The sequence below is a fragment of the Bufo gargarizans genome, chromosome 3 (genome assembly GCF_014858855.1).
Source record: "Bufo gargarizans isolate SCDJY-AF-19 chromosome 3, ASM1485885v1, whole genome shotgun sequence".
Lineage (NCBI taxonomy): Eukaryota > Metazoa > Chordata > Amphibia > Anura > Bufonidae > Bufo > Bufo gargarizans.
In genome coordinates this window covers 194,095,232-194,112,106 of record NC_058082.1, presented here as the reverse complement: position 1 = coordinate 194,112,106, position 16,875 = coordinate 194,095,232, and the positions used below count along the sequence as shown (strand labels likewise).

At 43.2% G+C, this 16,875-nt stretch overlaps 1 protein-coding gene across 4 annotated transcripts in view; it reads right to left on the bottom strand.

Annotated features, from left to right (window-relative positions):
• The window catches only part of ATP11A (ATPase phospholipid transporting 11A), a 182,729-nt gene that overhangs the window by 23,368 nt on the left and 142,486 nt on the right, over positions 1-16,875 (bottom strand). For all 4 annotated transcript variants that reach the window (XM_044283792.1, XM_044283794.1, XM_044283793.1 and 1 more), the window contains 5 exons: positions 11,882-12,027; positions 11,734-11,793; positions 11,502-11,629; positions 8,761-8,896; positions 639-704 (listed from right to left, as the gene is read on the bottom strand). In XM_044283792.1, the coding sequence (XP_044139727.1) occupies positions 639-704; positions 8,761-8,896; positions 11,502-11,629; positions 11,734-11,793; positions 11,882-12,027 (536 nt within the window). The remainder of the gene's footprint in view (positions 1-638; positions 705-8,760; positions 8,897-11,501; positions 11,630-11,733; positions 11,794-11,881; positions 12,028-16,875) is intronic.

The window sequence follows — 16,875 nt, the reverse complement described above, 5'->3', positions numbered from 1 at the left end:
GCTACTTTCACACTTGCGTTCGGAGCGGATCTGTCTGGTGTCTGCACAGACGGATCCGCACCTATAATGCAAACGCTTAGATCCGTTCAGAATGGATCCGTTTGCATTACCATGAACAAAAAAAATGATAGTGATAGTGCAAACGGATAGTGCAAACGGATCCGTTTTGACTTTACATTGAAAGTCAATGGGGGACGGATCCGTTTGAAAATTGAGCCATACTGTGTCAACTTCAAACGGATCCGTCCCCATTGACTTACATTGTAAGTCTGGACGGATCCGTTTCCCTCCGCACGGCCAGGCGGACACCCGAACGCTGCAAGCAGCGTTCAGGTGTCCGCCTGCTGAGCGGAGCAGAGAACAAACGGTGCCAGACTGATGCATTCTGAGCGGATCCGCATCCACTCAGAATGCATTAGGGCTGGACGGATCCGTTCGGGGCCGATTGTGAGAGCCTTTAAACGGAACTCACAAGCGGAGCCCCGAACGCAAGTGTGAAAGTAGCCTAAGACATTAAATCATTAAAACACAAATCAAGAAGAGGAATTGTTTTTGAATTGTCTCTTCCCCTGGTAGGCCCAGTTGTATTATATTCCATTTGTTTGATCTTCAGTAAATTAACCAATGTCATACATTACCTTGAGTGTCACTGTAAATACCAGGACAGTAAAGACCAGTGTTCCAAAGGTCCAGTTTCCCAGCATCTAGTCAATATGACACAAAAGAAACAAGTTACTATAAGGCTTCATATTGGATAGAAGCTACTGCATGCAGACCTCACTTCATAGCAGATCACACAAGTGATCACTACACCATGACTATAGATCTCATGACTCAGAGTCCTGAGATGAGCTTTGTCTGGTAACACTAATGGTTACAGTTGGGAAATCAGAAATTGTAAAATTACAGGTCCATTGTATTAAAGGATCACTGAATATAAAAAAGAATGGCTGTTACTGTCAGGTACAGTAGAAACATCTAGGTGTCCCAACATCTCAAAATTTTAATTGGTGGGAACTGGACCACCGAATGCGAAACATGACACTGAGAAAATGTCTGTCCTCAGCTAGAATGCTTAGTGGCAAGCTACCTTTGGAAGCAGCGTTGGCACCAGAAATATTTATTGGGTGTTTCATGGATTGGGTTTCCATGTCTGAGTACCAACACAAGCTTGAGATCACTGTGAAAGCACCCCCAGAGTGATAAAAAGTATTGGGCATGTTCTCCATAGTGCCTGAATAAACACATGGGGGTAGATTTATCAAAACTGGTGCAAAGGAAAACTGGCCCATAACCAATCAGATTCCAACTTTCATTTTCCAGTGCTCCTTTGGAAAATGAAAGGATCCACCTGATTGGTTACTCGGCTCTACTTAGGGTACTTTCACACTAGCGTTTTTGTTTTCCGGTATTGAGCTCCTAGGAGCTCAATACCGGAAAAAAACTGATCAGTTTTACTTTTATCCCAATTTACATTGAAGTGTATTAGGGCTGGATCCGCCATTAAGTGTTCCAGCAAAATGGAACCGGCTTTTCGGCATGCGCAGACCTTTAAAAATGCAAAAAATGTTTATACCAGATCCGTTTTTCCGGATGACACCGGAGAGACGGATCCGATATTGCAATGCATTTGTCAGACGGATCCGCATCTGGATCAGTCTGACAAATACCATCAGTTTGCGCTCAGATTGCTGGATCCGACAGGACCCTTAGGCTACTTTCACACTAGCGTTCGGGGCTCCGCTTGTGAGTTCCGTTTGAAGGCTCTCACAAGCGGCCCCGAACGCATCTGTACTGCCCCAATGCATTCTGAGTGGATGCAGATCCGCTCAGAATGCCTCAGTCTGGCACCGTTTGTCCTCCGCTCCGCTCAGCAGGCGCACACCCGAACGCTGCTTGCAGCGTTCGGGTGTCCGCCTGGCCTTGCGGAGGCAAACGGATCCGTCCAGACTTAAGTCAATGGGGACGGATCCGTTTGAAGTTGACACAATATGGCTCAATTTCAAACGGATCCGTCCCCCATTGACTTTCTGGAAATATAATGCAGACGGATACGTTCTAAACAGATCCCATCGTCTGCATTATAGGAGCGGATCCGTCTGTGCAGACACCAGACGGATCCGTTCCGAATGGAAGTGTGAAAGTAGCCTTAGTCAGTTTTAATTTGCACTAATCTTGATAAATCACCCCCATGATGCTCGAGTCTTGGTTTGGGGATGCTTGCTGGCCAACTAAGAGTCCTTTAGTTCCAGTATATGGACATCGTAATGCTACATAATACAATAACACCTGAGTGAAAAACTTTCTTTAGAAAAGTGAAAGCTTATAAAGAAGCTAATTATTAACTAAATCTATATTAATAGCCATAGTTTTAGCCCTCATCCACACAGCCGTTGTTTGGGTCCGCATCCGAGCCGCCGTTTTGGCGGCTCGGATGTGGACCCATTCACTGCAATGGGGCTACAAAAGTTGTGGACAGCACTCTGTGTGCTGTCCGCATCCGTTGCTCCGTTCCGTGGACAAGAATAGGCATTTCTTCAATGGGCCTCTGTTCCGTTCCGCAAATTGCGGAAGGTACACGGGCGGCTTCCGTTTTTTGCGGATCCGCGGTTTGCAGACCGCAAAAAAACGGAACGGTCGTGTGCATGAGGCCTTAAAGCGAGGTGCTCAACCATCATATGGATGAGTTATTTAGGTGTCACATACTTTGGCTACACCTTACCTCAGACATATCACTCACTACCCATTTCTTCCAATGAATAGTCAGTCTGTTCCTAGATTAAATGGCTGAGGTAAAATAGTATTTTGTGGTCACATGCAATTTCATGTGTGGAAATGTGTGTATACTTTGTTAATGAACTGCTTATTTATATAGGCTAACCACAAATTGAAGCATCAGTTATCAACTAGAACATTGCCATGTAGATATGTGACTTCAAGCAAAGAGTTGCTCAAGTATGTCAATAAAGGTCTAAGAATAATGTACATTTCTGCTTCAAACTTCCTGGGGTTACCAGGAGAGGGCCCAACCTCAACCAGTTAATCGTGATAGCAGCTACATTATGAATTGGGGTTGTCTCTGCAACCCCTTTAACAACATTTATAGATGAATGCACGTAAAATTCAAGAACAAATTAGTGTAATGTAGGTGCCATCACCTAACGATGTTATCATATCAGGCCAAAATACTACTTAGCAAGTCCTATAAAACTCAAAGTGCATAATAGGAAATACCACCCAACATAATACCATCATAATTAAGGCACACGGCAAAGCATAATGCTCAGTGTAAGGCCTCTTGCATACGACTGTATGGCTTTTTCAGTATTTTGCGGTCTGCAAATAACAGATCCGCATAAAATACGGATGACGTCCATCGGCATTCTGTTTTTTTGCGGAACGGAACAGCTGGCCCCTGATATAACAGTACTATCCTTGTCCGTTATGCAGACAATAATAGGACATGTTCTATCTTTGAACGGAGTGTAAAAACGGAAATATGGAAGTACGGAGTACCTTCTGTTATTTTTGCGGTTTCATTGAAATTAATGGTTCCGTATACGGTACTCAAAAAAGGAACGTAAACGGAAAAAAAAACGTTTGTGTGCAAGAGGCCTAAGACATTATTTTACATCAATAAATGTTTTACTGAACCATATACACAGAACAAAAAGTGAGATTGTAATGGGCAGTGCGGTGCAAGCACTGGGAGATCACACTGGAGATAATGTAGGTATAAGGCCTCATGCACACGACCGTTGTGTGCATCTGTGGCCGTTGTGCCGTTTTCAGTTTTTTTTCGCTGACCCATTGACTTTCAATGGGTCAGTGGAAAAATCGGAAAATGCATCCGTGATCCGTTTTTCCTGGCCGTGAAAAAAATAAGACCTGTCCTATTTTTTTCACAGCCAACGGTTCACGGACCCATTCAAGTCAATGGGTCCGTGAAAAAACACGGATGCACATAAGATTGTCATCCGCGTCCGTGATCCGTGTCCGTGATCCGTGTCCGTTTTTTCCTATCATTTCAATAGCAAACTTGACTTAGATTTTTTTTTTCATTTTTCATGTCCGTGGATCCTCCAAAAATCAAGGAAGACCCACGGACGAAAAAACGGTCACGGATCACGGACCTACGGACCACGTTTTTGCGGACCTTAAAAAAAACGGTCATGTGCATGAGGCCTAACACAGAAGCATGGCACAGGCCTTGTCAAAAATTAGGTGCATCCTCTGCCAGTCCTTGCACCCAAACATAAATTAACGGCAGCTCTGAGCTGCCGTAGATTTCTGGATTCATTTGCGTCAGACAAATGGTGTGAATGAAGATAAATGTGTCTCTGGTGCTGGTCATGCTCCTTTCCTGCCCTTACCATGCCCCCTTTTTTTGAAAAGCATTGATGGTGGCATAAAAAGAGGCACATTTTTCAAAAAGTCGGATTTAAAAAGTCACAAACACACAGCTTGCAACTTTTTAAAGCTACTTTTCTGGTGAAAGGAGATGATAAATCTCCCCCACAGACTCGGAACAGGTTTTGAGGCATGGAGGCATGGCAAGACTGGCGGACTGGGTATTTGACAGTAGCACAGACAAGAAATACAAAGCGGGTACTGAACTGAAACAGGTACCAAACTGAACTAGGAGGTCTGGAGCACACAGGCAGGATGGGTACAAGACTGGTGCACAAACAGGGACACAGTCAGGATTAACGCAGGTAAATCACAGCTCAATCACAAAAGATCTAAACTTTCTAACACCTTTGCTGGTCAGCAGGGAACCTAAAACTCAGGAACCCTCTGCATGGTTTTAAATAGTCAGGGACCCCCAGCCATTGGCTGGGGAAGGATTTGGCCGGAAGGAAAGGGTGGACATGAGTGCATGTGCCTTAAAGGGGCAGAGGCTGAAAAACTAGAGACGGGCATTTAGGCTGCAAATTGCAGAGGACGTTGGTGACCAGAACACCGAATGTCATAGTGAGTGATGTAGTATCCATTCCACAGGGTCCAGCAGAGTAATACAAAACATCAGCCTCGAAAGACAGGGGCATTGACCAAATAAGCATTCCAGGAAGAGAGCTTCACAATAATTTAGGAGATATACTTTTACAGAGGATTATTACAAATTTAAGTACGGTAGTATCTCACGCTTTACACATCGCTATTGCAAGTTACCAGTTAGCATAGAAATGTCATAAGACTATTCTAATACAGTGATCCCTCAGGATACAATATTTTCAATATACAAAGTTCTTTTCTGACCCATCGTAAGTTGAAACTAGACTCAACATACAAAGCCTCAGACTCAGATCCAACCAATCAAGGCCACTTTTTTGGTAAACTAGCGGGATTAGATGGTAGTTAGCAGCTATTCCTGACTGTTATATGTAAGGACTTGTTTAATCTGTCTTAGTTATCTGCTTATTTTCCATATTTTTTTTTCTTATCTTGGATAATATTTTGGGGCTTTGGAACCGATTACTTAAAGGGGTTGTCCGGGTTCAGAGCTGAACCCGGACATCCCTCCATTTTTTACCCCGGCAGCCCCCCTGACATGAGAATCGGAGCAGTTTATGCTCCGATGCTCTCCTTTGCCCTGCGCTAAATTGCGCAGGGCAGAGGCATTTTTAGGAGTTCCGGTGACGTACCGGGGCTCTCCATGGGGCTAATAGGAACCCCGGTGATGTCACGGCACTGATGGGCGGGATTTAGCTCTGCTCTAGCCAGTTAAACGGCTAGGGCAGAGCTAAAGCACGCCTCTCAGAGCCGGTGACGTCACCGAACACACTGCTGGGCGGAAGTTACCGCCCGGAAGTGTGTTATTGAAAACACAAGAGCCTGTGCCCTGCGCGATTTAAATGGGAGCGCATCGGAGCATGAGATGCTCCGATGCTAGCCTTAGGGGTGCTGTCTGGGTGAAAATAAGGGTATGTCCGGGTTCAGCTCTGAACCCGGACAACCCCTTTAAGTTACAATGGTTTCACCATACAATGGTCGTTCTGGAACCAATTAATATTGTAACTTGGGGGACCACTGTATAACAGTAATAGTATGTTGTCTTATGGTCATTGGAATATCCATTAAAAACAACTTTCACATACACACACAAACACACACTCAGTGGACTATACTCCTGCTAACATGTATGCTAGTGGTTTTCACAATCCTATGTGCAACAATATTTGTCTTATACTTAGGAAAGCTCACTCTTTAAACTGGAAAACATTACATTTTACAGCTAGAAGCACCCAAGATAAATAGCGGTAGAAAGCACGGCATATCAAAATGGCAGGTTCTTACCATGTATGTGTTGGTTGTCAAGATCTGATGAAAGCAACAGTGGCAAAAGCAAAAGAAACAGAAACATAAAAATGCACAGCACAACAGAAACAAGAAAATAAACCAGAATGTGTAAAAACTGGAGGAGGTCTACATATCAATGCAAAGAAGGATCATTGATAAAAGCGGCCGGTGACTAGGACACGCGCCACTTTGTCAACCCATTGAGTCATGCTGCCTTTCTTAATATTTTATTGTTTAACCCTGCATAACTTTTTAAAATGCTGGCATGTATATAATGCAATTTTCTACTGGCTGATTCAGTATTAACTTTAATACTATCTACCTTGTATGGATTTATGCATTTAGACTTTATGCTCTGTCTTATCTATAGTATATTGGTATTATCCCTAGATATGGGATATTAGCAAAAGGATTATTCTCTAGCGTCATTCTTTCATGATAATCATTGTTAATTTTTCTCTATTATTAATAACATCTTCTATACTGTTTATATGTTTGGATTTTGGGAGTTGTGTTTCATCAACTGATTTTTCAAATAATGGGTTTGTATATATTTTTTTTAAACGGGTTTATATTATTTGGCCTATGAGGGTTATTAATTTGATTTTACCTTTCGGTCTTTACATACTTGTAGAACAGTGTTCTTCCCCAGTTGCAGATACTATTGTGCACTGGTGGCACCAGGGACGTTATAGAACTGGCACTAATGTCAAACCCATCTTACTGGTAGTTAATATTTTAGAAGCCATGAGAACTGATCAGATCTTGGTCGATGTTTCCCCTTTTAATGCCCATTATTAGATATACAATACCGTTGTTCAATATCAGCACAATGGCTCAGTGGTTAGCACGGGTGCCTTGCACCGCTGTGGTCCTAGGTTTGAATCTGACCAAGAATAACATCTGCATGGAGTTTGTACTCCGGTTTCCTCCCACACTTCAAAGACGTACTGATAGGGAACTTAGATTGTGAGCCCCATTGGGGACAGCTTGATGCTAATGTCTGTAAAGCGCTGCGGAATATAGCACTGCTATATAAGTGCGTGAAATAAATAAATCTATCTCACCTAAGGACCAATGATTGGCTGAATGACTGCTCATAATAACTGGCTGCCAATCATTGCCTAATGTAAACAGGACAGTGACAGCCGACAAAGACTTGTTTGTTGGTGATAGGTTCTTTTATGCAAGTATAAAGATTCTAATGGGTTTGTAGAACATCTCTCTGTGCAAACAGGAGATGTGCTGCCAATAACGTACAAACTGAATGGGGAGAAATGATCACAGTAAGGCCTCATGCACACGACCGTAGTTCTGGTCCGCACCCGAGCTGCAGTTTTTGCGGCTTGGGTGCGGACCCATTCACTTCAATGGGGCTGCAAAAGATGCGGACAGCACTCCGTGTGCCGTCCACATCTGTTGCTCCGTTCCATGGCCCCGTCTAAAAAACATAACATGTCCTATTCTTTCTACAATGGGCCGCCCGTTCTGTTCCACAAATTGCGGAATGCACATGGGCGGCTTCCGTTTTTTTTGCGGATCGGCTATTTGTGGACCGCATAAAACTGAACAGTCGTGTGCATGTAGCCTAACAAACATTCATCCTCATTTTGGTTTGCATCGGCTTGTCTAAAAGGTCTGCTGAACAACCTGGTCATTCCAGGCTGAAATTGTCCCATCTAAAAGAATCCTAAAGCTGACTCATGACACAGGAAAGACCGCAGTCCTCTGCTGTAGAGGGAACAATTACTGAAGGATAATACAGGGTGCCCCATAAACAAGTAGCCCGTCTCCAATATCTCCAAATCAAGCTACCAAATAGTAAATCTGTTTTAGTTGTCCATAGTAACCAATCAGAGCCCAGCTTTCATTTTTCAGAGCCCTGTAGAAATTGAAAGCAGAGCTCTGATTTCTTGCTATGGGGCCGATTTACTATTAGGCAGTTTGATTTGGAGATATTGGAGGTGGGTTACTTTTTCATGGGCCACCATGTAGTAAAATCATTGGCCTCATTTTCCCCAGGAAAAAAAGAATGTTTTTTTTTTCTGTCCCTTTTTTGCTTTGACACATAAACCAGGTAAACTTCAAATGATTTGAAAATAACAAAAGATGTAAACAAATAAAATCTGAAATTATTATCATAACCGATGATAATAAGTAGACAGTAACCAGTGAAGCAACACAAGCAAGAACATAGCACCCTAACGTATATTTTTGCAATTACTGCAGTTCAAAGTGTTTTTAATTACTAAAACACAATCTTACTTAATGAAAGAAAAAAGCAAACAAATATTTTGTGGTTAAAAATAAAATGAATTCTAAAGACACAATGTAGCATACACGTCACCCAAAACACATGGTGGCATATAATATGCATGGAAATATTCCACTTCTTTCCTTGTGCCTTCCAGTTTTGTGGTTGTTACAATAGGGATTAACCTTGATTTTACCAGCCCTTACCTGCCCATTGCTAGTCACAGTGACATTGTCAAAAATGAAATAAGCCCCAAAGAAAAACACTACGGCATCGAACAATCCCAGGAAGGTCCAATAAATAAAAAGCCGCCAGCGCAGAAGTGCATTCTTTGCAATGTCTCTGTAAGAAGAAGAGAACAGCTTGGTAAATGCTGACATAGCGTTTTTCCTGCTTGACACACTCTCGGATTTATATTGACTTCATTAGGAAATTACTTTCTCACTGCTATTTAATCGCTGCGCCAAATTACAGTATACCATGTGAAGTCAGGAGCACCAGTGTGACATAATGACATATGAAGCCGGACACAGCATCTTAGATATATTACATTGTTTTTAACCCCTAGAAGGGATTGTCTATTATTTTTTATTTTTTTATTCCTCCCCGGGCAGTGGGACCTGCTGCTCAGTTCCAGCTCCCTGCTCCAGGTCCATCTTCTAGTCCCATCGGCCAACTTCTGCACAGGGGGGGTCACTAAATGTGTGCCACTAAAGCCAAAAACTGGCCTCAGCAGTAAACTCAAAAGGCATTTGACCCAGCAGAGACGTGCCATCTGGGGACATGTCAATGCAGATGTTAACAAACAGGGACTAAAAGTGTAGAGCACAGAACGAGAGGTGGAACCGAGTGGCGGGGAGCAGGTAGGTTTCTCTTCACAGATCTTGCTGGCTGGAAGGGGGGTTAAAAAGAAAATTCCTAATAAACCCCTTTAAGAACTTTTTATTTATTTTTTGTTATTGCATTCCAATAGCCACAACTTTTTTTTTTTTTTTTTGGGTAGGTGTATTAAACTTTTATGTTAGGTTTCCTTGAGGGAATGTTTTGAGATTTATATTTTGGTTTAGTTATTACACCTATGGCAATGCCAAATACAGGGAGTGCAGAATTATTAGGCAAGTTGTATTTTTGAGGATTAATTTTATTATTGAACAACAACCATGTTCTCAATGAACCCAAAAAACTCATTAATATCAAAGCTGAATATTTTTGGAAGTAGTTTTTAGTTTGTTTTTAGTTTTAGCTATTTTAGGGGGATATCTGTGTGTGCAGGTGACTATTACTGTACATAATTATTAGGCAACTTAACAAAAAACAAATATATACCCATTTCAATTATTTATTTTTACCAGTGAAACCAATATAACATCTCAACATTCACAAATATACATTTCTGACATTCAAAAACAAAACAAAAACAAATCAGTGACCAATATAGCCACCTTTCTTTGCAAGGACACTCAAAAGCCTGCCATCCATGGATTCTGTCAGTGTTTTGATCTGTTCACCATCAACATTGCGTGCAGCAGCAACCACAGCCTCCCAGACACTGTTCAGAGAGGTGGACTGTTTTCCCTCCTTGTAAATCTCACATTTGATGATGGACCACAGGTTCTCAATGGGGTTCAGATCAGGTGAACAAGGAGGCCATGTCATTAGATTTTCTTCTTTTATACCCTTTCTTGCCAGCCACGTTGTGGAGTACTTGGACGCGTGTGATGGAGCATTGTCCTGCATGAAAATCATGTTTTTCTTACCTTGCAGACTTCTTCCTGTACCACTGCTTGAAGAAGGTGTCTTCCAGAAACTGGCAGTAGGACTGGGAGTTGAGCTTGACTCCATCCTCAACCCAAAAAGGCCCCACAAGCTCATCTTTGATGATACCAGCCCAAACCAGTACTCCACCGCCACCTTGCTGGCGCCTGAGTCGGACTGGAGCTCTCTGCCCTTTACCAATCCAGCCATCTGGCCCATCAAGACTCACTCTCATTTCATCAGTCCATAAAACCTTAGAAAAATCAGTCTTGAGATATTTCTTGGCCCAGTCTTGACTTTTTAGCTTGTGTGTCTTGTTCAGTGGTGGTTATCTTTCAGCCTTTCTTACCTTGGCCATGTCTCTGAGTATTGCACACCTTGTGCTTTTGGGCACTCCAGTGATGTTGCAGCTCTGAAATATGGCCAAACTGGTGGCAAGTGGCATCTTGGCAGCTGCACGCTTGACTTTTCTCAGTTCATGGGCAGTTATTTTGCGCCTTGGTTTTTCCACACACTTCTTGCGACCCTGTTGACTATTTTGAATGAAACGCTTGATTGTTCGATGATCATGCTTCAGAAGCTTTGCAATTTTAAGAGTGCTGCATCCCTCTGCAAGATGTCTCACTATTTTTGCCTTTTCTGAGCCTGTCAAGTCCTTCTTTTGACCCATTTTGCCAAAGGAAAGGAAGTTGCCTAATAATTATGCACACCTGATATAGGGTGTTGATGTCATTAGACCACACCCCTTCTCATTACAGAGATGCACATCACCTAATATGCTTAATTGGTAGTAGGCTTTCGAGCCTATACAGCTTGGAGTAAGACAACATGCATAAAGAGGATGATGTGGTCAAAATACTCATTTGCCTAATAATTCTGCACGTAGTGTATGTATATAAAGTTTCCAGAACCCCAAGGCTAAATACAGGAAGATTACTGGCACCCTTTGCATCATAATCATAACCGAGGCAGCAAACTAAACAGCCCCCGGAGGCAGCTGAGAATACTAAACAGCCCCTGGAGGCAGCTGAGATTTTTAGTTATAGTAGAGGGGGTCATGCTTAAAGGGAAAGTATACATTTTTTATTTTTACTAATTAAAAGCAGTGAATCCTATTTTTTTCCTTTTTTGTAATATTTTTTTATTTTAGGTACAATTCAGCGTTGGACACTTTCCCATTCCATCTCTATACCTGTATAGTGTTGGGTCTCTTTTCAGCACTTCCATACTGACATGTTGCTCAATTAGACTATACAATAGGATAGGCAGTGAAGTGAAGCTGATATTGTACAGAGTCAAATATGCGGTGTCATATAAAGGCTGTAAGACAATAAAAGGGGCAGGATGTTAGACATGGATGACAGAAAAATGTAACAAAGTTACATTACAGTAAAAAATCTACAGGAAATAAGATCATCACTGACCTGTTGTGAAAATCCACAGAAGAACTGGTATAAAAACTGGGGGAAAATAAAGCAGACATTCTGGAAGACAAGCACAATGGGTTATGGCATGAGGAGCGCGCTACAAGCTGTGCTGCACACGTTATCATCTGGGAGGTATTGTTCTCACCTTATAAAAAAAGTATTGGACAAGCTCTGCTATTCTAACATAATAAAAATGGCCATGGACAAGCAGCATCTTTTTTAAATGCTTGAATTTAGGGATTGCATAGTCGCTGTTCCTGGCTGCCTGTCGTCCTTCCTTCCCAATGACACCTGAAACATAAAAAGGTATAGGTATAGTCAGGACACCAGATTATGTCAACGGGAACTGCTAACCATGTGTATTAGATGTCCAATTAAAGGGGTTGTCTCAGTTCAGCAAATGGCATTTATCATGTAGACAAAGTTAAAGGGGTTTTCCGCTTTTCCTATGTTCACTTGAATAGGACGTGGCCGTCCCATTAAAATCAATGGGATGGAGGAGCTGTAATTACACCACTCGACAACGCAATGTCAACGGTGAATAGAACACAGCACATGTATGAACGCTGCGTTCTCCAGATACAGCTAATCGGCGGGAGTTCCAGCATCTGATATTGATAATCTATCATGAGGATAGCCATCAATATAGTAAATGCAGAGAACCCCTTTAATACAAGGCATTTACTAATGTACTGTTATCCATATTGCCTCATTTTCTGGCTTCATTTATTTTGCCATCATTATATATACGGCTCATTTCCAGGGGTCCCAGCCACCGATGCAGCGCAGGTATGAGGTTGGGACAGGAGCTGCTGCGCATGTGTGCCTATGCGCACTCCTGTGATCCCAGCCACCAGAGAGGTTGGCACTTTTTACTACAGTGTGCAAGCACCATCACTGATGGGTTGCAGGGTGGTCGTAACCTCTGCATACCATCAGTGCATAATGTGACTGAAAAAATGAATTAAGCCAGCAAAGGAAGCAATATGGACAATCACAACACATTAATACGTGTCTTATATCAACTTTGTCTACATGTCATTTGCTGAAGTGACACAACCTCTTTAATATCTGTCTGGGAAAGGTAATGCTCACATCAATTTAACCATTTATGCATAGCATAACTAGTTTAGTTCTCTCATTAGGAGAAACAAAATAAGGCCCCTTTCAAACGGGCAAGTTTTCCGCGCGGGTGCAATGCGTGAAGTGAACGCATTGCACCCGCACTGAATCAGGACCCATTAATTTCTATGGGGCTGTTCACATGAGCAGTGATTTTCATGCATAATCACAGCAAGCTCTATTTTGTGCGTTTTTCACGCAACGCAGGCCCCATAGAAGTGAACTGCGTGAAAATCGCAAACATCTGCAAGCAAGTGCGGATGCGGTGCGATTTTCACGCACGGTTGCTAGGAGACGATCGGGATGGAGACCCGATCATTATTATTTTCCCTTATAACATGGTTATAAGGGAAAATAATAGCATTCTGAATACAGAATGCATAGTACAATAGCGCTGGAGGGGTTAAAAAAATAAATAAATAATTTAACTCACCTTAATCTACTTGATCGCGCAGAAGGCATCTCTTCTATCTTCTTATTTGCTGTGTGCAGGAAAAGGACCTGTGGTGATGTCACTCCGGTCATCACATGATCCATCACCATGGTAAAAGACCATGTGACAGACCATGTGATTACCGGAGTGATGTCACCACAGGTCCTGTTCCTGCACACAGCAAATAAGAAGACAGAAGAGATGCCGGGCTGCGCGATCAAGTGGATTAAGGCGAGTTAAATTTTTATTTTATTTTTTTAACCCCTCCAGCGCTATTTTACTATGCATTCTGTATTCAGAATGCTATTATTTTCCCTTATAACCATGCTATAAGGGAAAAATAATACAGTCTACAGAACACCGATCCCAAGATTTTTCTCACACGCGTGCAAAACGCATTACAATGTTTTGCACTCGCACGGAAAAATCGCGCATTTTCCCGCAACACACCCGCCTCTTATCCGGGCAAAAAAATTGACGCCCGTGTGAAAGAGGCCTAAGAGTATTGCAGGTTTGATACTTTCAATGGCTAACAAAAATAGAAGTAATGATGTTACATAGCGCGCTTTCGAGACATCACCAGTCCCTTCATCAGGCGTACTACATGAATATACGAAGAAACAGCAATATATATATATATGGTATATATTTAGACACTGGCGTAGTATTAGCTAGGGAATGGTTGAAGAAACTATTTAACTAAAAAGTTGGGTTTAAACTCTGTTTAACCTTCGCAAGATTTATAAGATGTCCATTGTACTGTACCCTAATGAATAACACCGACTTTTCTGACAGAAGTAAACTATGATGCAGGTGTTTGCTTGGCCTCTAGTGCAGATAGGACAGGGGGTTAGATTTTGCTGCAATATTTCTTTCTACCTCTGGATTATAAATTATGATCCAGATGAAATCCTTCAAAAACAGAAGGAGAATATACTAGCTTCATGCAGATGTTGCCCTTGGTTTGATTTGAAACCAGAACCGCATCAATGCTATCCTTTAAGCCAGGCATGTCCAAAGTGCAGCCCTCCAGCTGTTGCAAAACTACAACTCCCAGCATGCCTGGATAGCTTACAGCTATTAGGGCATGCTGGGAGTTGTAGTTTTGCAACAGCTGGAGGGCCGCAGTTTGGACATGCCTGCTTTAAGCTGTCACACTATTCTGCTCTGAGTCCTACCTAAGTGTAGCAAGCAAAATATCAGTGACACAGAACTTCTTCCCCCTAATTCATACTACAAAGCATCAGTGTACAATCTAATCCAACAGTGCTGTGTACAGTATCTGCAGTGTATTCCTATGTGATTTAACTTCAGCCTCTCTCCACTGCCTTTGCTACTTTTGCTACTGCTACTTTCACACTCGCGTTTTGTGCGGATCCGTCATGGACAGATCCGTTCAGATAATACAACCGCCTGCATCCATTTAGAACGGATCAGTTTGTAATATCTTTAACATAGCCAAGAAGGATCCGTCTTGAACACCATTGAAAATCAATAGAGGACGGATCCGTTTTCTATTGTGCCAGATTATGTCAGTGAAAACAGATCCGTCCCCATTGACTTACATTGTGTGCCAGGACGGATCCGTTTGGCTCAGTTTCATCAGACGGACAATCAGCAAGCAGCGTTTTGGTGTCCGTCTCCAAAGCAGAATGGAAACTGAACTGATGCATTCAGAGGGGATCCTTTTCCATTCAAAATGCATTAGAATGCAAACTGATCGGTTTTGGACCGCTTGTGAAAGCCCTGAACGGATCTCACAAACTGAAAGCCAAAACGCGAGTCTGAAAGTAGACTTAACCCTGTCAGCTCCTATAAGCAAGAGGAGAGAACAGTGTGAAGCTGCATCATACAGAAATACACTGGAGATTCTGCACACAGAACACATATATAGTACAGTAAGTAAGTGTGAGTTAGAGGAGTTTAACTCTGCGGATAATCATTGTATGGGCTCAAATATCACTGCATTCTATACATGAGAGGGACACAAACAGGACATTGAACATGGTGGGAAGGTGATTGAGAGTTGCCAGGGGGGATTTAATTGATGATGATCTATTCCTGTAGTCCACAGGAAGTAATCCCACAGGAGAAGCTGACTTCCTGTCCACTAATTAGAGCAGGGGTAGGGAACATCCGGCCCGCGGCCCCCTGCCAGAACATATTATGAAAATGAAAGTGGTAATTAGCATGCGGGAGGCACAGGAGGGTGAGAACAGAGCATTGCTATCTGTACTCACCTTCCCTGGTCTTCTTCCGGCCCCACGTTGTGTCCTGACACTTATAGTCAGGTCACAGTACAGCGCGGTGGGGAGAAGACCAGGGAGGGTAAGTGAATCTGCCAAGTGGCAGCACTGTCTGGAGCTGGAGAGGTAATTTTTTTTTTTGTTTTTTTTTTAAATGTCTGATCTGAGGTCTGATTGGGGCTGATCTGTGGGTGGGGAGGGGGGTCTGATGGGGGTCTGATTTGAGGCTGGGGGGGTCATATCTGAGAGTGGGGGTCTGATCTGAGGCTGGGGGGCCTAGTGGGGGGTCTGATCGGAGGCTGGGGGTCTGATCTGAGGCTGGGGGGGCTGATCTGAGGCTGGGGGTCTGATAGGGATCTGATCTGAGGCTGGGGGTCTGATCTGAGGCTGGGGGGGGCCTATTGCGGGTCTGATCTGAAGCTGGGGGGGTCTTATCTGAGGCTGGGGGCTCTATTGGGGGGTGATCTGAGGCTAGGGAAGGTCTGATGAGGGTTTGATCTGAGGTTGGGAGGTGTTATGGGGGTGTGGGCTAAGGCTGGGGATCTGATCTAAGGTAGGGGAGGGTCTGATCTGAGGCTGGGGGTCTGATCTGAGGCTGGGGGGCCTATTGGGGTCTGATCTGAGGCTGGGGGGCCTATTGCAGGTCTGATCTGAGGCTGGGGGGGTCTGATCTGAGGCCGGGGGCCCTATTGGGGGGTGATCTGAGGCTAGGGAAGGTCTGATGAGGGTTTGATCTGAGGTTGGGAGGTCTTATGGGGGTGTGATCTAAGGCTGGGGATCTGATCTAAGGCAGGGGAGGGTCTGATGAGGGTCTGATCTGAGGCTGATGTATGCTGGGGAAGTCTGATAGGAGGCTGATTTGAGGCGGATGGAGGTGGGGGGGGCAGATCTGAGGCTGGGAAAAGTACAAAGACAGGGACAGTTGCGAAGAAAGAGGCAGGGACAGTTGCGAAGAAAGAGGCAGGGACAGTGGCAGAAAGAGTGAAAGCTGGGTGAACCCCTCTGTGGACCCCTCTGGGTTTAGCTTGGCTGCCATTAATGCCAAATAAAGACTTAAATATATAACATTCTCAACCTAAAAATTAAACTGCTATATATTGTCAAAAATGGCACCTATACTATTTGTAATATATATAGTGCAGGCGCCATTTTGTGCTGCAAAAATACAGCACTCTAGAATTTTTTTTATTGAAGAGCAATTTCTGAAAACTTACCCCTAGGTCACTTATATGTTTTACCAAATACAGCTAATTTTTCAGTTGAGAATTTTGTATGGCCCCCAAACGATGTTACAAATATCCAAATGGCCCTTGGCAGCAAAAAGGTTCCCCACCCCTG